The following is a 20,770-nucleotide window of genomic DNA, read 5'->3' on the forward strand; positions in this document are numbered from 1 at the left end:
TTACAGGGAGGCTTTGGGAAGCTATGAAGGGAACACACAGTCCTTTATCCATGGGCTTAGAGGAAGGTTGTGGTGGAGGTGAGGGCCACCCTGCCAACGTCAAGGCCTGCCCAGGCCAGAGTGAGAGTCCACCTGGGGTGGCCTCAGGAGCAAAGCTGAGGGAGAGAGACTGCTTCTCCCAGGGGCCCAGATTTAACTTTGGAAGGAAGCCCAGGGGCCAAGGGGTTGGGTGGGAAAGGGCTTTCAAATAAGCTGTCCACCCCCACAGCCTTTAGCATGCCCACCCACAGGCCTCAAGGGGCGTGCTCTGTTGAGCTGGGGGGAAGCCAGCTCATTGTTGAGAGAGAGAGAGAGAGACTTTACATACTCGTGAGGTGCAGCCGTGAGGGTGGGTACTGGGAGAGCCCAGCCTTCTTCTCCCTGGTGTGTGTGTGTGTGTGTGTGTGTGTGTGTGTGTGTGTGTGTGTTCAAGCACTCGTGAGCTGCAGCAGTGAGGGCGGGTACTGAGAGAGCCCAGCCTCTCCCTAGCTCCTATTTAAGCATCCGGCGAACACTGTGGGTCCCAGCAGCGGCAGTGGGGAGACACTTGGCACTTCGGGCAGGTGACAGCGGCTGTGCCTGGCACCTTGGCATCCTGCCTGGGTTGCACGTGGCCTGGCGCCCACACAACTCCTGATTGCTGCTGCTGGAGGGAGCCTGTGATCCTGTGTGAGTGTGGGTCCTTGGGCATGCAGGGACTTCAGTCAGCCAGGGTAGGGGTGGGCTGGGCCAGGTCTGTACACTTCTCTAGGACCTGGGCTTAAACTAAAGCAGTACAGATTGCAGTCAGACCTCATGAGGAAGTCAGACCTTTGGGAAAGAGCTAGAGACTTAGGCTGTGGGCAAGGGACAGGGGACAGGGAGGCCCTTCACAGTCCTCACAAGACCCTCTCAGACATGGGATCATGCTCCTGAGGGGTATGATGGGGAGGGGCAGGGCAGTAAGCATAGGGAGTCCAAGTCCCGAGTCTCCAGCCTGGATATGGTTCTACCATATCTTGACAGCTCAGGAGTGAGGGCAAGAAGGTCTCAGAACAGATCCTTCAGGGGCTGTGTGTGTGTGTGGCGGGGGTTGCTAAGCAGACCCTTTCTATAGTGCAGCTTGGACCCTGCAGACGTCCAGTCCTCCAGATGTACCTGTGCAGCTGGCCTCGAGTGCAGGCTCCGCCCAAGTGCTCAGTGGCCTCTGGCTGGGCTGTGCATGTTAGCGCTCCCTTTTCTTCTGGCTCTGGTTTTTCTCCTGGCTCTGACAGTTGTCAGCCTGCAGAGCTCATTTAGGTCACAGAAGGACAGAGCCTGAAGGAGAGCAAGGTCAGCCTGGCGACTCAGATCCAGTAGGGTCTCTCTCTTCTTTGCCATGTGACTGCCCTGTCCGTAGCTCCCGTGACTGGGTCCGCATTGCCTTCAGAGTCCCGAGTTCAGTCCTAAGCTGGGGTTGTCTACCGGGTCTGCTTGTGTTCCGATCTCAGTGCTGTTCTTACCTCTGTGTGACCTTGGGTAGGCCATGCAACCTCTCTGTGCCTGTGCCTCTGTGTGCAGGGCAATCCCAGGCATGGGAAGTGCCTTCTGGTGGAAATCTTCCTGCATTCAGAAGGCCACAGCTGTGCAGAACCAGACCTTCCCAGTCACTGCTTCCTCGCTCTTTGTGTGGACTTTGGTGGGCTAGGGGCGGGTTCCAGCTTCTGCAGCAGGTGGTTCCGGACCCCATCCTATCCATTGCCAGGCCAGGACCCCAGCCAGGCCAGGCTTCCGAGACCCAGCCTGCAGAGGAGGCCAGAGTTATACTCCTTCCCTCCAAGGATGTGAAAACTGAGTCTGGGATGGCACAACCTGCTCCAGTCACCTGATGCTCAGGATTCACAGACCCAGACCCTCCCTTTGGAAGTAGCCTCCCCCACCCCCATGACTTATCTGGACTCAGGACAGTCATCCCTGACCTAGGCGTTAGACTAGACCCCCCCTTAGCTACCCACACACTGAAGGACAGATCCTGCCATCCAATCAGCCCAGGGATCCAGAGCGCGGCACAGACTCCAGAAAGTTCGTCCTCTTCAGGAAGGAACTCTCGGCAGTAGGCAGCTGAACTGCCACCCTCAACCCTTGAAGGGGTCCAGCCCTTTCCCTTCACTCCCCTCAGCCAGCACACAGAGGACCTAGGGGTGTTAGTGTCTTCACTCACACACTGGCAGTCCTGCCAAGGGTGGGCAGTCCTGGGACGCTGGGACGCTGAGGGCTGAATTGGGGCCTCCCTCCTCACCCAGGGTATTCCCAGAGCCCCATCTTCTGACGAGGAGTGCTTCTTTGACCTGCTGAGTAAGTTCCAGAGCAGTCGCATGGATGACCAGCGCTGCCCCCTGGAGGAAGGCCAGGCAGGGGCCGCCGAGGCCACAGCTGCCCCAACCCTGGAGGAGAGGGCAGGTGAGTACAGAGCCTAGGCGGGCCCACCAGCCAGATCCAGCACTAATCCTATGAGCCCCCATCGAGCCAGTCCAGAGGGGCGGGATAGGCCAGCTGCAAAGTGCCCCCACCACCCAGAGCTCCCTCCACACTTGTCCCTGAAGCTACATCCTGGGAAGTATGTAATTACCCCACCCCGAAGAACACGCAGCGTCTATGCATCCCAGCCTTTGAGCGTGTGGGAGGCCAAAGCTTTCTCCTGTCAGCTCCTGAAGTCCTAGGAGGCAGAGGTGGGAGGCAGGGCAGGGGCAGGATGGTTAGGAGCAGCCCCAGGCACGGGAGACTTACTGGGGCCATATTCCCGTGGAGAGAGCTGGGCCAGTTCAAGAAGCCCGTACTCCCAGTGGGCCCCTCTCCAGGCTTCACCTTCTGCCTGTCCCTTGCAGCTCAGCCCTCCGTGACAGCTTCACCACAGACTGAGGAGTTCTTTGACCTCATTGCCAGCTCTCAGAGCCGCCGGCTGGATGACCAGAGGGCTAGTGTGGGCAGCCTGCCTGGGCTACGCATCACCCTCAACAATGTGGGGCACCTCCGAGGCGACGGGGACCCTCAGGAGCCAGGGGATGAGTTTTTCAACATGCTTATCAAGTACCAGGTGGGCCTGCACTCAGGAGACAAGGGGTGGGGCCTCTTCCAGGCCAGCCTTCTGGTGGTCCTTTACCAGCTGCAGTGTAGACACCTAGCATGCCCACAGCAAGCTGTGGTCTCTCTGTGTCTGGCCTGGCCTGAGGGATGCCAGGGGAAGACACAGAAACAAGCTGGTGGATGAGGATGACACAGCCAGAGTCAGGGACCATCTACAGATGCCCAGGCCTGAAGCCCTCCTTCTGCCAAGGGGTCAAGTACCTCCCGAGATCAGCCTCAGCACACTTTGGTGCTGGAGTTCAGCCTGGGTTTGCCAGGTCCCCAAATCCAGGGATGTTCACTCCAGCTTCCACATCTGGGCGGAGGAAACTGAGGGTCAGGTGGCACCCTGGAGTTGGGAGGGAGGGAGGGCTGGGGTATCAGCAGCTGGCTGGAGGAATAGGGGCAGGAATGGCTCTGAAAAAGGCCACACACCATGGGGCCGACAGGTAAGATCTTCATGCCTAGGCCTATGAAGACAGACCAGGGTAGGGCTCCCCATGGATGGGCCTCATTATATGGGATGGGGCTGAGGCTGGGGTGCTGCTGAACTGAGCCACCTACCCAAGGCCTGGCTGCACAGAGGGTGGGTGGTAGGTTCACTCTGCAGACCAGCTGCCTTCCAACTAGAGCATGTACGTGGTGGGGCTTGGTCAGACCCAGGAATGACCAGGGCCGGCACTCCGCCTCTGCATCAGGCTAAGTTTCCAGATCAATGTTCATTCTCACAGAGGAGACAGAACCACAGCAACGTCCAGACAGCCTCCTCTAAGTCAGCTCCTCCTGAGAAGCCCCGCCCACTCCAATACTTGGGCCATCAGCTGCACCGGTTCCAGTCCATTCTGCTCCAGGCCCTGAAGAAAAGCCAACACCTTTCAGGCCCCCCAGCCTCCACATCACGACAGACAGGGCCTGTGGTGCCAGCTGATTGAGCCAAAGGAGACCCTTGGCGGGTTGGGGGCTGGAGTGGTGGTGGGGATTTCCAAGCAACAGGCTCTGAGCTGTGGCCCCCAGGCTCTCCAAGGGCAGTGCAGGGTTGTGCTAGGTCCCAGGGTAGTTTTAGGGGTATAGTCCTTGGATCAGCAGGTCCCAGGAGTTGGCCTTAGGCTGGCTTATTCTATGCCCAGAATATACCACCCAGTCCTTGCTGTTTAGCTGGCCAGCCGCAGCTCTGGGGAGATGTCTTCAAGAGACATTGCCAGGGCAAGGCTTCTAACACTGTCCCAGAACCAGGGAGGCAAGAGGTGGCTGAAACAGGTCCCACTTGGGAGTGCACTGCTCCCCCAAGCCAGTGTTTTCTGCCCTCAGATTTTCAATAAGCCCGTTGCCCACCCAGTGCCAGGATAGGCCCTCCAAAGGCCCAAGACATGCAAGACCATCAACCTCCACTGTGTGTCTGCCCAGTCCTCCAGGATTGATGACCAGCGCTGCCCACCCCCGGATGTGCTGCCCCGAGGCCCCACCATGCCTGACGAGGATTTCTTCAGCCTTATCCAGAGAGTGCAGGCTAAGAGGATGGATGAGCAGCGTGTGGACCTTGCTGGAAGCCCGGAGCAGGAGACCAGTGGGCTGCATGAACCTCGGCAGCCGTGTCCACCAGGTGCCAGCTAAGGCCTCACCCCTCCAGCCAGGCATGCCCTGCCCCGGACTCTGGGGATTCAGTTGTCCACGGTGGCCATGACCCCTTGATAAGCCAAATCTTCCCTAGGCCATGATGGAGAGCCAGCTCAGCCCCCAACCCCTTCCCACTGAGCCAGATGGTGGGCACCCAGCCCTCAAGGAACCCCCCACCCCAGGGTGCTGGGCTCAGGCTAGAGCTGCTGTATGGGGGAGGGCATGCTTCTGTCCCCACGTGGCCCATAGCTTCCTGCAGGCCCCGCCCTGCCCTGCTCCAGGCCGGGCCTTCAGCATGTTGGCCCCAAGCCCCGGTGCTGTCCAAACCCTCAAGCCCTGCCCTGCCAAATGTGAAATTTTGCCAACTCACCCTAGCTCCCCACAGGAGCCTAAAAGCCTTCTGGGGTCTACAGTGGCATGGCATGTTCTGTCCCCCAGCTGGTCCTGGGATGGCTATGCAGGAGGTACACTAAGTATTCTGCCTCACCTCCCCAGGGCAGGCCCTATTCTGGCCTGTCTGTGCCCAACTCCGCTGCGGGAGATTGGCAGCTACAAAATCCAGACACCCTGACCAAGCAGTCCCCAGCCTTGTACTTGGTCTTTGAGGAAGGATGGACCTTCTCCAGCAGGGGGACAAGGCAAGCCTCCGAGCCAAAAACAGGCAGGGTCTTGTCCTAGGAGGACTTGTCCTGCTGGCTGGCAGTGGGCATTCACGAGGGATCTGCTCAACTAGATCCTCCAGTCCCCTCAGTGACCATCCACCCCATTCTACTAGGGAAATGATATCTTGGCTTTCTCCTCGAGGGGTCCAGTTGCATTATCTTGAGTTGGACACAGGGCATTGCAGTTGGGGTGGAGATTCAGGCCAGACTGCTGGGGCATCCATGAGACAGACCTTTGGGGACTACGGTCCCAGCTCTTACCTGCAGATCCTGCAGGTAGCCCTACTGGAGGGCTCTGTACAACCTTCCAATGCCAGGGCCTCTTACCCTGCAGCCTAGGAGGGGCCAGCCCTGGGGACCCAACTTCTGAGAGACAACAGCACCCCAAGGGCAGGAGCAAATACCAGAGCACAGGGTCTCGGGCGGGACATAGTGGCCGCCTGCATACTTGAATGTACATGCGTATTTATTGCTCACATGTGTTTGCCATGTTATCCACGGGTTCTTTCCAACCCGAGAGGTACGTTTTTGTTTGACCCAAAAATAAAAGTCTGCCAAGTGAGTGTGGCTTCTGTTGGAATTTGTATCAGCCTTCCCAGGACACGGGACTGGCTTGTCCAATGCAGTGTCCTCCAGCATACAGGCCGAGATCATGAGGAATATGTCCCTGCTGTGTGTAACAATGAGGGGCTGGGGCCAGGGCCTCTACGGGCTGCGTCCTCTGCTGTTCATTGTCCTGCCTTTCCGGAGACAGGTGGCAGAGGCCAGGGACGTCACTGTGCAAACTGCTGAGGACTGGCCTTTCTGAGCAGCCTCAGCCTGATTGGATTAGCTCCAGCCACAGGGCTTCCTTCATCCTAGCAGTTCACTTTACCGGGACTAGATTATGCCAAGTCCACGCAACAGAGGAGCTGGGAGAGGACCTGGCTTGACCTCAGTGTTCATGCGGTGGGTGAGCAGCATCCCATGGAGCTCAAGTCTGATTGGGCCCTTTAGGAGAGGCCTGACCTAGGCCAAAGGAGGCAACACAGGCTAAGACCAATAAACAACCCTAGAGAAGTCGTCGGGAGTCTGGAGGACTGTGGTGCCTCTAGAGGCAGCCACTCTTCCAGGCAGGCTGGAAAGACTTAGGAGCTGGGAGGCCAACTTTGGAAGGAGCTGCCGTGGGAAGGGAATATGGTGAGGGCCAAGCCTCTCGATAGAAGTCGCACTGGAAACACTGAGCTGGCCAAGAGGCTGTTGGAGTGGTACCTTAAAGTCTCCACCGAGGGAGGAAGGAACAGACAGCCTAACTACTTAGTCAGAACAACTCCAAGCCGCCATGATTGGGAACAGTGGTCCAGGGTCGGGGTATGGACTGTGCAATAATGGTCTGTGTGGAAGGTGAGGCTTAAAAGTGAAACCTTGATGTCCAGGAGAGCCTCCCTGGAAGGGACGACTCCGGAGCAGCCCCAGATGGGGAGCAGCAGCATGCAGAAGGCACACACAGCTAAGTCCAAACCATGCGCTTTGACTTCCCATCCAGAACTGATCTAGACCCAGCTCTGCACCATCAAGTCTAGCCGAACTCTGGTCCAGACCCTTGAAGGCAACAAGGCAGCCTCACCAGGTTCCACTGGCCTCCTGCACTTGAAGGCCTTCGTGCAAGGGAGTCGGTCCCCTCCGACCTCTGTGTCCTCCACAGGGAGCAGGCTGGAGGTGGGGGCTGGTTCTGCCTCTGGGACTGTGACAGTTGGCACAGATGGCACAGGAGGCCCTGGGTGGGGATAATAGCAGGGTGTTGGCTGAGGGAAGGACGGGGTAATGGAGTGGAGACACAGTCTGCAAGTGCACCCGGCCTCCCACGGCCTAGAGTGAACTGCTAATCACTAGCTGGGTCCCAGGAGACAGGGCGGCATTGTGTGACTGTCACACTCCCCTCGGCTGCCTTCTCCGCCCCTCCTGTCCCAGGTCCTTCCCTGCCAGATGGGCTGGTGATTAATGTGGAAGGTCACGGGGCCCAGGGACTCCTGCAGACAGCCCGGCCTGGTCTTGCATCTGCTTGTTTTCCTAAACACAAGAGCATCCTGAAGGCGTGTCAAAGGACGCTGGGAGATGAACCGCCCACCATGGCAGGCATGATGTGGCCCTCATCACTGCCACACATCTCCTTAGGCCCCGGCACAGGAAGAAGCATTTTGAGGTGCAGGCAGCTGGGATCACCCTTCTTCCAAGCCTCTGAGCAGTACCCTATGGGTCTACGCACTGAGCAGACAAAAGCCATGCCTCAGGGCTGGGCTGGACACTAGCTCACACAATGGAAGCTCCCAGTGCTAGCCAGCAGAGAGCAGGGCACACAGAAGGAAGTAGTAGAGCCCTGAGGAACAGAGACTGCCAGAGGCCACAAGGCTGGGGGTGGGGTGGGGTGGGGTGGGGGATATGCTCACAAGGCTGCGGTCCTAGAGCCACAGAGGTGCTCTGACTTCGGAAAAGGAAAACAGGAGCCCACCCAGCACCTGGAGGTGACGCCTGTTTACTGACAAGGAACAGCCCAGGCTTGAGAGGTTCTAGGTGAATGGAGTAACTTTTGGAGGGCACAAGTCCACAACGGTAGGAGTGTACAAGTCAGCTCTGTTCAGTCTTGCCAGGGAGGCTGGGATCCTCACCCCCTTCTGGGGCGGCAGGCGGTTCAGCAGCCTCCAGAATCAGTTCCAGGGCACCCTCACCAGACACTCGGCGTACCTCCTCTCCTCTGGCTGCTAGGATCTCTTCAATGTTCCTGCAAGACAGGAAGGCAGCATTAGCTCTGTACTGGGCTCCCTCAAGGGCATCCCATGGTCAGCCTGGGCTTGGAACACTTGTCCCAGCACCCGAGTGACACCAGTAACCTAATGCACCTTCACCAAACGTGTGTGTTAGGAAGTGCCACCTCAGAAGCCAGCAAACAGGGTGTCATCTCCCTTGCACAGCGTACCACCAGGGGCCTCGGCCCCGCCTCTCACCAGGTACCCATCCCTGCAGCTCTGTCCTGTTCCTACGTTTCAGAGCTGAGATTTCTCTGCACCACATGTCCAACGGGTGAACCCTAGAGACCCAGGGCCTGCATGCTTATCTCACAGGCTTTCCTCTGTGGCTCTGCCCATACTCCTGTCTCTGATCTCTCCTCACAGGAGGACACTAAGAAGCCATCAGGCACAGCCATAGACCCATCCTCCACACTGGCTCCTGGCCTCCCCACTGCCCTCCCAAAAGTGGGAACACCAACTGAAGGCCAGCGCCCACTTCACAGTCTGACACATACCCTTCCACCTGCCCTGAGTTGGCAGAGGGCAAAAGGCCTCCATTAGAAAGTGAAAAGGCAGGCCGGGCGGTGGTGGCACACGCCTTTTTTTTTTTTTTTTAAAGATTATTTATTATGTATACAGTATTTTGTCTGCATTATGTCTGCACACCAGAAGAGGGCACAAGATCTCATTACAGATGGTTGTGAGCCACCATGTGGGTGCTGGGAATTGAACTCGGGACCTCTGGAAGAACAGCCAGTGCTCTTAACCTCTGAACCATCTCTCCAGCCCCGGTGGCACACGCCTTTAATCCCAGCACTGGGGAGGCAGAGCCAGGCGGATCTCTGTGAGTTCGAGGCCAGCCTGGTCTACAGAGTGAGTTCCAGGAAAGGTGAAAAGCTACACAGAGAAACCCTGTGTCGAAAAACCAAAAAACAAACAAAAAAGTGAAGAGGCCATTGGAGAGGTCAGAGGTCAGGCAGTGACAGAGGTGGAGCCACAGAACTAGACTGAGCTGCCTAGAGGTGTAGTTTGCCACATTTGTGGGCTATTCATGGTTTATCTGAAGTTCAAATTCAACGGTTTCTAGATCCACGTGGAAGCTGGGCTGTCCAGGTAGAGGGGTCCCAGTGAAGCCAGGCAAGGCCCCTGAGCCGGCTCTTGGCTCAGGACCCAGGTTCACAAAGGGCCACAATCCTGACTCCCACCTCTCCCAGCTGGCCTTACCTCTTGCCCTCCAGGTCAGAAAACCAGGCTAGGTTGTCGGCAATGATGTGGTGGTTCTGGCAGCCAGGGCAGGTAACGATGACCACACCTTGGTGATAGGCCAACTTGGAGATGCGCTTGGATGACCGAGTCCCACAGACCTAGCTGGGTGAGAGAGGTGGTCAGGCCAGGTACACACAGGAAAGCCCTCCCGAGGGCTAACTCCACCCTGAGGGGCAGCCCCAACTCTTTCCCAGATGGCCCCACCTGGGAGAGATCCCAGTCACTTCCTTCCCATAACGCCTGTCTCCTGACAATCTCACCCACCTCTCAAAAGGCCCGGTCCCTCAAAGATGGCTCCACCCCTTCCCAGCTCTCTCGTGAAGACCCCGCCCCTTCCCCAGCCCGAAAGACAGATACTTCCATTCCCTTCTCCCAGAGCCCCACTACTTCAGGAAGTCAACCAGCCCCAGGTTCTGCCGACCGCGCCCACCTTGCAGGTGTAGACGAGCTGGTAGTGGTCCGCCTCCACGCGCCCCAGCGCCGCCCCAGGCCCGGATCCCGCCGCGGAGCTTGAGCTCCGCCAGCCCCAGGCCCAGCCCCGCTGTCTCTCCGCGGTCCTCAGACGAGCCCCCGAATCCCAGAGCCGCTCCGGGCCGGGATTCCGGGTCCGCACAATACGCAGTAGTGTGGGCACACGGCTCAGCGCTGTCCGTAACATGCCGTCTGCGGTCTTTGGCCGCCCCTTCTTGCACCGCCCCGTGCGACTGAGGCTGCATCAGCCATCTTGGAAACGGGCGCCGGGGCCGGAAGCGGCCCTCTTGGGCTTCCGTCGCTGCTGGCGCGCTGCCCTCTGTCGCCCCCTGGTGTCCCCACCGAGTGCACATCCACCTAACAGGCTCGGCTTGGTGGTCATTTTATTGAGCTGCATTTTCCAACACTTGTACAGCGCGTGTGTTGCGTACAGTAAAAAATGCAGCATCCCTTCACCATTACACAGATGCTCAGCCGCAGCGCGGTCCGCTAGGAGCCCTCGGTGTCGGTGTTGTCGCTGCCTGTGGTGTTCTCGCGGTCCCCCTCGTCCGGTCGCCAGCTGTTCTGCACCTTGCGGAGCGCCCGCTTCCTGTGGGACCCGCAGTGTGAGCAGGTTCACGCAGGTGTCCCACCCTCCTAGGCCGTCCTGCCCGCTGCCCCGCACCTGCGGTAGTTCTCGAAGCTCTCCTTGAGGCGCCGTCTCTCCTTCTCCGGGGGTTCGCTGCTGCTGGGCCCCGTGCCCTGCAGAAGGAACGGCCGGCAGCTGGACACTGTGGCCTTCCCGTGGCCGCCCTGGGACCCAAGCAAGTGTGAAGCCAAGCCAGGTGCTGAGGGGTGGGGGGGGCTGATGGACTGCAAGATGAGTGAGCATCGGGGAACTACCCCTTTAGCCAGGCTGACTGGATGACTTCGTAGACTCTTACTGTACTATGTAAAGGTGTGTTCCGTTTGTTTATGTTGTGGAATATTACTTAACTAGGTAAAGGTGTGTTGCTTTTGTTTATGCTTTATTTGTTTAATTATGTAAAGATGTATTCCTGTTTCACCTTGCCTGCCTAATGCACCTGATTGGTCTAATAAAAAGCTTAATGGCCCATAGCTAGGCAGCAGAGGGAATAAGGAGGAGGAGGAATTTAGGCTTGAGAGAGAAGAGAACAAGGGAGAAAGACAGCCAGCTAGGTAGCTGCCAGACAGACAGACACAGAGGAAGCAGGAAAAGTAGGACACACAGAATGAAAGAAAGGTAAAAAGCCCTGAGGCAAAACATATATGAAGAGGGGGCTGGAGAGATGGCTCAGAGGTTAAGAGTACTGACTGCTCTTCCAGAGGTCCTGAGTTCAATTCCCAGCAACCACATGGTGGCTCACAACCACCCACAATTAGATCTGGTGCCCTCTTCTGGCCTGCAAAGACACATGCAGGCAGAACACTGTATACATAATAAATAAAATAAATCTAAAAAAAAAAAAAACAAAAAAAAAAAACATATATGAAGAGAAACAGGCTAAATTAAGTTGTAAGAGCTAGTGGGACAAGCATAAGATAAGGCGGAGCATTCATGACTAATAATAAGTTTCTGTGTCATTTGGGAGCTGGTTGGCGGCCCAGAGAAATTCTGCTACACTTCTTTGCAGTGGACAGCTGTACGGGTGTCCTTTCATTGTGCCCCACCCCATCCAACCACCCCACATCTGGGGTTCTGTCCAAGAAAAGGGGCTCCACTTCATGTACCAAACACTATCCGAATGTTACATCACATGCATGCACTGCAAAGATCTTGTGATTCCCAGCTATCCAGGGATACCGGTGGAGTCACCTTCCTCCCCAGGGCTCTGGGGACCCCAGTCAGCCTTACATGAGTTTGTGAAAGCTGCTCCTTGTTCTGAGCCATGCAGGGTTGCTCTGGGCTCTCCCTGTCTGCCAGGACACCTGGAAGGGAGAGCTGTGCTTGTGGGGCCCCATCCAGCATGGACACTACCTCCCTCTGTGTAACAGCCCAACAGCACTAGCCCAGGCCAGCCTTATGGGCTGGGATCCTCATAGAAGTCCAGTGGAGACTGCAGTTCCCAGACAGGGACCGGCTGAGCCAGCCCTTGGCTGCCAGAAGCTCTCAAGAGGGCTCCTACCACCTCCACCCCCACCTTCCAGGCTGACTGTCACCAAACATACAAGGGTGGAGGGGTAGGAAAGACTCCTGGTCCCCAGGACAGTTTGCTCATGCATGCCCTAGGCCATGTCCCTGTTGGCTTGGCGACATTTATGTGCCTAGTGGTTCCCATGGTGGGGTGGGAGCAGCCTCAGTGGAGAGCTCAGGGCCTCTGGAGGTGAGAGCAAGAACTCTATGTTAGTTAGACCAGGAAAAGTAGGAATGCCCAAGGTCCTGGGCAGACCGAGGCTCAAGCCTCCAGGCAGGTGTCCAGGGAGGGCTATGAACATCAAGAAACAGTTCTATCCAAGGAGGACTCAGTATGAGAGCAGCCAGCAGACCTACCCACTACCGCTCTAATTTCATGGTGCCTAGCTCCTGGCATGGCTTTCGGGGAGCTGGCTGTTCTCGGGTTCTCCTCCTTTTGTGCCCACATGGAGCTCTGTGGCTCAGAGTCGGGTCTTGGGGGCTGCCGTGGTGACCCACCTCCACACTTCTCCATCAGCACTTGTTCCTCTTTTCCCTTTGGTTAGAGCCCGGGGTAAGGCTGAGCTGAGGAAGTCTGCTGGACTTCTCACGACAGCTCTCAGGCCTCCTCCCTGCACCAGACCCCCCACCTGCCACCTCCAGCTACTTCAGGACACTGTGCTCCCCAGCTCCCCCAGCTGCCATCTCCAGGACTAATGAGCCAACAGTCAGACCAGAGCGGGGTCCTGGCTGGCGGCCCACTACTGTGGATAGCACACAACCCCATCTCCTGTGGCTCTCTCCATAGCGCCGTCCCTTCCTCTTTGAACACACCTGGATACTGGCTGGTAGATCTCTCTGCAGGGGGAAGGCTGGGGGGAAAGGTGAGCCTAGGCAGGATGGGGGCTCCACACTCACTGCCCTCTGAGCCACAGGCCCTGAGACCTAAGTCCCGTGTTCAAATCAGATGCCTTATTCTCTGTGTGTGTTAGCCTAATAATTTAGCCCTTCACCGATGCCACTCTCTGCCTCAGTTTCTCTATCCTTGGAGTGGTGTGACTTCTGAGGCAGAGTAAGTCACACAGCTTTGTGTGCTGAGGATGGGCCAGGGTTCTGGGAGGCCAGGAGATGACAGCCCAGGTGCCTCTGGGCTAGGGCAGGCTCGGCAGTGCATGGCACCCCCACCTCCTCACCTTTGTCTGAGAGCTGGGCATCCTCCTCCAGGTCCTGAGGCAGTGAGAGCTTCCGGACAGAAAGATCCACCCAGTTAGGCCATGCTACAAGCCACCTTTGTAGTTCTGGGATTAGGTGTGGTTGACCCCACTGCCCACTTGACTTTAGCTCCTCAGTGGCCATTACAGTCACCCCTCTGCACAGAGATCCTCATGGACTCAGTCTCAGCCAGGCCAACAGGCAAGGGGAACCCTAGCATAAAGTTCATGTCCTAAGAGGCCAGGATGTGGGCATTGGTCTGCTGTACCTTGGCATTTAGCCAGCACTCTCCCCTGTATCCAACCCAAAACTGGAGAGAAGGGACAGCCCGTGTGAGATGAGTGTGGGGCCAGATGGAGGTTGGAGGCCAGGGAGAGGCCCACTCTGCCCACCCATTGGATCACACTCACCTCCTGGGAGTTCCTAGGTGAACTGTCCTCCAAGTCAGAGCTCTGTGGCCACAGAAAAGGGAATTGGTCAGTGGGACACAGGGGTTCTAAGCACCTGGGCATGGGGTATGCAGGGTGTGGTGAGGGCCCCACCCCAGCCCCATCCTCTAGGGAGGCCCTGCATGTATCTCAGCCATGCCATCTCTTCAGGACCCTGCCCAGAACACCTGCCTTTCTTAATACTACCCTGCCAAGCCACCTGAAGGTTATACCCTGCTCACGGCCACTGTCCAAAAGTCCTGTGTGCTGACTTGACCTTGAGTTACATCTATGTCTATCACCCCAACATGAGGAGCTCCAAAGAGGAAAAGGGACTCAGGAAGGAAGGCCCATGCATTTTTGGAAGCCACAAGCAGGGCACCAGCCATGCCAGGCTAGGACTGGGGATGCCCCTAGGCTTCATGATCCCTCTTGGAATCCTGCCCTGACCCCGTGTCCTCCCCAGCTCCCTCACTGCCCAGCCTACCCCAGATAGAGCAGACACGGAGACCCACCAGGATGAGCATGTCCAGCTGTTGCTGTTTGAGTCTGCCCTCAGCAGCCAGCAACCGGCCCTCACTCTGGAACAGCTGTAGCTGCAACTCGTCTGCCTTCTCACCCAGCTCTCGAACCTGCTTTCGAAGCTCATCTTTGTCCTGGAAGCTCTGGGCACACTGGGCATGCAGCTCTTCCCTCGAGGCCATAGCCTGGAGGGATAGGAGAGGGGACACCCTCAGCAAGAGACCTGGCCAGTGATGCTCTTGGCTTTCATTTGGCTGGACAGACAGACCCCAGCCTCTACCAAAGGCCCTGGCTGGATGTCAGCCACCCTGTTGTGCAGTTGGAGTTGCTGAACTGGGAGGATTCTCAGAGCAGTCAGGGCTGCTGTATAAGAGCAGACACTGGGTGGGGTAGCACATGCCCAGCATCCTTGCATTTGGGAGGCAGAAGCAGGATCAGTAGTTCAAGGTCCTCTTTGGACCTTGAGTTGTTGTTTTTTTTTTTTTTTTTAGTTTTTTGAGTTTGAGGCAAGGCTACATAAGACACTGTCTCAGAACAATCAAAAATAAAGTTGATTTAAAAGGAAAACTCCACAAAGCAGCAGCTGAAAATCTCTGTGACCAATACTCAAGGTAGTTCCTTGAGGTCCAACTAAAACATCATATGTCCCCAGTAGAGAGTCAGTATGTGTTCCTGTCCCACATGATGTTCTTGATGTAAAGCGGCATGTTTTGCAAGTTCTGGATGCCGCTTTACATCAAGAACATGATCAATGCCAGGTGGTGGCGGCACACCCTTTAATCCCAGCACTAGGGAGGCAGAGGCCGGCCTAGACTACAGAGTGAGTTTCAGGACAGCCAAGACTACACATAGAAGCCTTGCCTTGAAAAACAAAACAAAACAAAACAAAAAAGAACAAGATTGATGGCTGTTCTTAAAACGAACACCATGCCGGGCGTTGGTGGCGCATGCCTTTAATCCCAGCACTCAGGAGGCAGAGGCAGGCGGATCTCTGTGAGTTCGAGGCCAGCCTGGTCTCCAAAGCGAGTTCCAGGAAAGGAGCAAAGCTACACAGAGAAACCCTGTCTCAAAGAAAAAAAAAAAAAAAGAAAAAAAAAGAAAAAAAGAAAAAAAAAAAACGAACACCATGCTTTTCCTTTTGATTCCTGGGAGACAGTTTCATTATCTCAAACTGGCGTAAAATTTACTATGTAGCTGAGGATGGCCTTGAATTTCTGATCCTCCTGCCTCTACCTCCAAAGCCTGCGATTGCAGACTTGTGCCACCAAACCTGGCTTAGCTGCTACTACTTTCTGTTGTTTTTGGCTTTTGGAGACAAGGTCTCCCATTGTAGCCCCAACTGGCTTAGAACTCACTGTGTAATCCAGGCTGGCCGTAAATTCACAGTAATTATTTTGTCTCAGCCTCCAAATGCTGGGATTACAGGTAGGAACTGCCACTACCACCTATACCAGGGAGCCACCTCTTCTACCCAATGCCCTGCCCTCCACCCCCCACCTGTGCAGCTAGCAACTTCCTCTCCCCTGTCCTCACCCCCACCAGCGCAGGGGCCACTGCGACTCCCCTGCTACATAAGCTCTTCCTGTGAGAGAGGCAGACTTTCCTGTGTTTGTACAAGAGGCCCCGGGTTCTTTCAGTGCTGCCTCAAGTGTGAATACATAAAAAACGCTTTGACCACAGCCCCAAAGGCTGCTACACTGGCACCCCAGCACTCCTCTTCTTCTCATCTTCTGAACACAAATGTGGCACCTACCTGGTCCCGCTCAATGGAGACCTCCTCCATCTGCTGCAGGATAGCCTCGATCCGGTCCTTGTACATCTTGGCATCCTTGCGCAAGGCCAGGCACTGCAACTCGAACATCTCCCTTTCCTCCATGCACTACAGGAAGCACCAACGCTCAGCCCCACCCACTCTCCATTGCCCACCTGGCCCCCTGGGCTGGATGCAGGGCAACAGCTCCAGAGCGCACAAGGTCGGGCTAGCTGGGATGATGGGAAGGGCACTGGAGTCCCAGGCCACAGCAGGCTAGCCTGGTCTGAGACCATGGGCCTCAGTTACCACTGGTCACACTGTAAACCCAAAGGGTGACCCTAGCTGTGGACATGACACCACTGTGCACCAGGAATTGGTGAAGGGGAGACTGAGCTAGATCCCAGACACCACCTCCCAGGTACCCAGTGGGCATTGCCTGCTTGCCCTGGTCTCTCACCCGGGTCCGGAGGGCCTCGGCCTGGCGGAGGTCCTTGCGCAGGGAGAAGATGGTGTTGGCCTGTTCCTGGTGCTCCTTCAGTGCCTGGCGCCAGTCCTCCTCCAGCACTTGAATGTAGGGGCTGTTCCGGTCCAGCTTCCCCTCCTAGAGGTGGCAGAGGGCAACAAGCCTGGCCACTGCAGTTGTACCATCTGGCGTGCCCAGCTTGGAGCCCCTGCAGAACGGGGGCCTGGTGTGCACTGCTGGTAGCCCTACCTGGACAGAGACCTCCAGCTCTTGAACTCGGGCCTGGAGCAAGTCCTTTTCCTGCTGCAGCTCCCACAGCAGCTCCTGGCTAGGCCGCTGCTCCATGGCATGTCTGAGCTTCAGTGTGTGTTTACGCTCCACCTTGCAATCATCCTCTGCCTTCATGAGGCTGTGCCTGAGACGGTCCACCTGTGGGTGGTCCGGTCAGCTGCAGCCTCCTCCAGACCCCACCCCCCTGCGGGTGGGGCAGGTGATCACCTCGAGCTGCAGGTCCCGGTTCCGCATGAGCGCAGAGCCCTTCTCTTCACTGAGGTGCGCTAGGCGCATGGCCAGGTCGTAGTTCTCACCCTTGCAGCGCTTCAGCTCCCGGCTGCTCAGCTCGCACTCTTCCTTGAGCCGCTGCACACGCTCCTGGTGCTTTCGAAGGAGGCTGTCCTTCACCCGCAGCTCCTTGATGAAGTCGTCCTTGGAGCTCAGGAGGGCCGTCAGGTCCTGCACCTTCTTCTGCAGCTTCATGACCTCTGTCATCAGCAGCTGCGTCAGGCCTGATTCCCCTGAGGCATCTGGGGACCATGCAGTGTCAGATGGAGCCTGTGGCTGTCACCTGCAGACCTTATGCTTGTCCTTGTCCGGAAGTGTGTGCTTGAGGACCAGCAGTTTAAGGGGGAGAGGGAGCACTGCTGGAGCATTGCTGGAGCACTGCTCGCCTCCCAGAGAGAGAAAGCTGGTGGGAAAGCTCCCTCAGGACTGAGTGTGTTCACCAGGCCCAGTCGGCCTTGCTGCCCATCACAGGTGAACTGACCGAGATTCTAACTCATCACCCAGGACCATTCACATGCCAGGGCTCCAGTTGGCTCTGTCTCCTTTTTTTTTTTTTTTTTTCCTGAGACAAGGTCTCACTATGTAGATCAGGCTGGCCTCTAACTCAGAGATCTGCCTGCCTGTCCCTCCAGAGTGCTGGGATTAAAGGTGTGTGCCACCATGCCTGGCTCTCTGTCTACTTTTATAATGATCTTTATGAGATGAATGAGGACTGATAGGGATGTGGCTATTCCGTCAGAAGAGGACACCTCTGGCCCCTCTGGAAACTGTAGGATTCTGCCCTTAGGTAATAACTGGGCCCCGTGGAAATGGCACTTTAGAGGGGTCACTGCATCTCAGTGAATATTCTTAGGATGGGAGTAGGAAGAGCAAAGAAGGGCTCCCCTTCTGGAGACCAGCAGGACCTCAGCAATCCAGGAGCCCTGACCCTGAGCACCTGAGCGTAGTCACTAGGTACCACTCCCCGATATACACCAGAGGGCTTGTGTCAGACGCATTCACCCTGATGCATCACAGAAGCCAGGACCTAGTGGCACCTGACTTCTCCCACAGCACCAACCCACAACTTGTGCCCCTCACCAATGATCATGGAGAAGACCCGTGCTGGCTCCTTGCCAGTGACTTTCCTGTATAGCTGAGGGTAGTAGAGTTCCAGACTCTCAAGGAAGGCTACGTAGCCCTTGTGGCCTGTCCGCTGCAGGATGTCCAGGAGCACACCTACAGGTGGAAGGGGCGGGGTCAAGGCCAAGGTCTGGGTAGGTGGAAGCTCTGGGGCCCAGGTGGGGCAGTGGATTTCTGCTCTGGGTAGAGATCTCAAGCTGTGGACACCCCCCGCCCCCCCACCGCTCACTTCTGGGGCCTACCTAGCAGAGGGATCTGGGCCATTGCATAGGCACCCTGCAGCTCTGTCTAGGCAGGGCAAGGTGCTGCCTTCAGTCTTGTGACTCTCACGGCCTGAGCAATGGTAGGAACTCCCCTCCCCTCCTCTGGGCAGTAGCAGGTAGGCATGACAAGAGGAGAGGACGCTCTCACTCAGACATCCTACATGGAGACGGAGCTGGGTGGGGACAAGGGCAGCAGAGCACGCAGCAGCCTCTAGCCACGTGTCTTATGGGGATCATGAGGGACTAGGGCCTGCCCTGCTGGTGTGGGAGCAGCCCTCACCCACTTTCCGCTTGCGGATGACCAGGTTGGGGTCACTGAGCACCTGCTCCTCATCATCCGGGTTCAGAACCTTGCACTGGCGCAGATAGGGTGTGATTCGTGAGGGGTCGATAACGGAGATGAGCTTCACCCGGAAGCTCTCCAGGGCACTCCAGCACTCGTCATCATTCTCATAGTCTGACATGTCCTCTGTAGGTTAGCTGGGGAGAGCAGCTGAGGAAGTGGCCCCTCCTGTTCTCTGCTGGGCCTGGAGCAGTCAGCCTGCAATAGGACCCGGGTCTGTGAGGGCCAGGCCAGGGCTTAGAGCAGGGACACCAGGGGCTCATTCTAGGAATATTGAGGGCTCAGCCTCATCTCAGCTCCACAGTTTCTGAGGGATAGCCCCTCCTCAGGCCACCCTGTCAAGCTCACCTTCCCCAAGCAGCTGTCCTGCCCCTCTGTCCCCTCAAACTTTCTTCCCGAGTCACCTGGATATGTCAGGTTGGGGTCAAAGAGCACACTCCTTGTCCAGTGGCCCTCCTCTAGCTTCTACCCTCTACACTGAAGTGCTCTGGGGCCCCCTGAAGGTAGATGAATGTAGGGAGGAGATTTGCCCCCAGTAGCCATCCTACACTACTCCTTCTCGGGTGGTATGGACTCCTGCTGGCCAGTGTCCAGGTTAGGACTGAGAGACGGGTTGGCTGGAGGCTTTCTCACTCTGCCAGGGAGCCAGGCCTGTGTGTGACTTCCTCATTCTCTGACAGGCCCTGTGTCCTTCAAGCCTTCCGCTGTAGCCGGCCAGTGATGCAACAACCCTCTGGCAGCTGCCTGTGACATGGTGTTATTCCGGGAGGGCAAGTGAGGGTTGGCATAGGAGCGTGTCTATCTCCCTGCCAGGCTGGGGTACACTGGATGGGCAGGCAATGTCATCCACAGTCTCCAGACATCTGCTACAGCTCCCCTCCAGTGTTTTGGGAGCTGGGCACCAGCAAACCCTGTGCGTTTCTGCTCCAGATGAGCTCTGGCCTCTGGCCACGTGCTGGGGATCAATCAGGCCAGTTGTTCACAGGGGGATTACTCATGTGGGACTACCCGCCGCTTCCACCTGTGGACAGGTGAAGTCAGTGAGGGGCTTCAGTGACTCTAGGACTGAATTAAGGTGGCCATAGAGAGCCTCTGGCCCAGTCTCCAGCCCTCGGAGAACAGAGATCCTGGATCACTAGCTCTAGACACAGCCATGGCAGGCTTGTTCTTCAGAAGCACTTCTCAGATCCCTGCTGCACCTTCTTGTCAACCCAGTGGACGTTCCTCAGAACCCTGGGCCAACTGCCTGCCATTCCAGCCCCATAGCCACACAGTCCCAGCACTGGAGGACTATGCTGCAATGAACAAGGATTAATCAAATGGAGGCTGAGAATGGAGAGGCCACCTGACTGTGGGCGCTTACTCCTGCGCTGGGGTATATGCTCCAGGAGCCCCAGCAGAGTCGCCACAGGCTTCCACCCACCTTCCAGGAAGGGTACACTGGCTGAACTTACCTCAGGGTCTTGTGGGAGCCACCTGCCAGCTGGCTGCTGCCTGGGCTATGGGTCTGGGAGTGTGGAGATGCTCCCTGACTGGAGAAGGGTGGAGCCAAGAGGGAGGCTGTGCACTTCCTGCTGTGTTCTGGTTGAGGCCGCAGGCCAGCAGGTCCTCCCACAGGAGGACAGCCCCTGCTGGTCTGCCTTCTGATTGGCCTATTACGGAATAGAACAGAGGGAAGCAGAAGTGTCCTGGGAGCAAAGGAGCCCTCCCTGCCTGCCATAAGCCCAGGACCAGGGCCTGGAGCCACAGAGAATCTCAGCATTGGGCGCTGTGGACGGGTGGTCCAAGGCCCTCCTGGATCCAGGCTTCTGGAAGCTGCTTCTCCAGCATGGCACTGTGTCTAATACCCTCACCTACCATCCAGGGACAGTGGTGCAGGCTAGGTGTGGCAGGACAGGGTCAGGACTACAGGGTAAAGGGTTTAGCCACAACCCTGAGCTCATAGACTCCGGCCATACCAAAGCTGACAGTCCACAAGATGACACTCAGTAGAGATATGGCACCCCAATCCATCATTAGAGCACCCCTACCCTGTGCCTTCTTCTCCTCTAGGACACGGAGCCAAGTTGGAGCTAATCCAGGGAGTTGCAGA

At 56.9% G+C, this 20,770-nt stretch overlaps 3 protein-coding genes across 6 annotated transcripts in view; 1 reads left to right on the forward strand and 2 right to left on the reverse strand.

Annotated features, from left to right (window-relative positions):
- Gpsm1 (G protein signaling modulator 1) overlaps nt 1–5,958 on the forward strand; it is a 26,160-nt gene extending 20,202 nt beyond the window's left edge. For all 3 annotated transcript variants that reach the window (XM_059260328.1, XM_059260330.1, XM_059260329.1), the window contains 3 exons: nt 2,301–2,457; nt 2,883–3,091; nt 4,525–5,958. In XM_059260328.1, coding sequence (XP_059116311.1) covers nt 2,301–2,457; nt 2,883–3,091; nt 4,525–4,731 — 573 coding nt within the window. In that variant the 3' untranslated portion in view covers nt 4,732–5,958. The remainder of the gene's footprint in view (nt 1–2,300; nt 2,458–2,882; nt 3,092–4,524) is intronic.
- Dnlz (DNL-type zinc finger) lies at nt 5,845–10,207 on the reverse strand. Of its 2 annotated transcripts, none has more exons than XM_059260331.1 (3): nt 9,858–10,207; nt 9,386–9,525; nt 5,845–8,154 (listed from the first exon to the last, which is right to left on the reverse strand). In XM_059260331.1, exons 1-3 carry the CDS (start codon nt 10,083–10,085, stop codon nt 8,001–8,003), a joined length of 522 nt encoding a protein of 173 aa, XP_059116314.1. In that variant the 5' UTR covers nt 10,086–10,207; the 3' UTR covers nt 5,845–8,000. The 2 variants fall into 2 exon arrangements, with proteins under 2 accessions (XP_059116314.1, XP_059116315.1); XM_059260332.1 differs by having other exon boundaries at nt 8,041–8,154; nt 9,386–9,529.
- Nucleotides 10,208–10,353: 146 nt separating this feature from the next.
- Card9 (caspase recruitment domain family member 9) lies at nt 10,354–20,356 on the reverse strand. The gene is made up of 13 exons (XM_059260333.1): nt 20,133–20,356; nt 18,616–18,876; nt 18,031–18,168; nt 16,888–17,192; nt 16,639–16,818; nt 16,384–16,527; nt 15,927–16,052; nt 14,167–14,358; nt 13,634–13,675; nt 13,205–13,253; nt 11,754–11,827; nt 10,563–10,639; nt 10,354–10,487 (listed from the first exon to the last, which is right to left on the reverse strand). Exons 2-13 carry the CDS (start codon nt 18,797–18,799, stop codon nt 10,388–10,390), a joined length of 1,611 nt encoding a protein of 536 aa, XP_059116316.1. The 5' UTR covers nt 18,800–18,876; nt 20,133–20,356; the 3' UTR covers nt 10,354–10,387.
- Nucleotides 20,357–20,770: the final 414 nt, after the last annotated feature.

The sequence above is a fragment of the Peromyscus eremicus genome, chromosome 4, assembly GCF_949786415.1.
Source record: "Peromyscus eremicus chromosome 4, PerEre_H2_v1, whole genome shotgun sequence".
Lineage (NCBI taxonomy): Eukaryota > Metazoa > Chordata > Mammalia > Rodentia > Cricetidae > Peromyscus > Peromyscus eremicus.

Bases quoted from the DNA above. Each gene is read 5' to 3' on its own strand.
- Dnlz (XM_059260331.1), bottom strand. From the start codon at position 10,085: ATGTTACGGACAGCGCTGAGCCGTGTGCCCACACTACTGCGTATTGTG. The intron at 9,526-9,857 runs GTGGGCGCGGTC...TCACCCAGCTAG, and splicing joins AGCTCGTCTACACCTGCAAG to GTCTGTGGGACTCGGTCATC. The intron at 8,155-9,385 runs GTAAGGCCAGCT...CCTGTCTTGCAG, and splicing joins TCTGACCTGGAGGGCAAGAG to GAACATTGAAGAGATCCTAG.
- Card9 (XM_059260333.1), bottom strand. From the start codon at position 18,799: ATGTCAGACTATGAGAATGATGACGAGTGCTGGAGTGCCCTGGAGAGC. The intron at 17,193-18,030 runs GTGAGGGGCACA...CATGGTCCCCAG, and splicing joins GGTCTTCTCCATGATCATTG to ATGCCTCAGGGGAATCAGGC. The intron at 13,254-13,633 runs GTGAGTGTGATC...TCTGTCCGGAAG, and splicing joins CACCTAGGAACTCCCAGGAG to CTCTCACTGCCTCAGGACCT.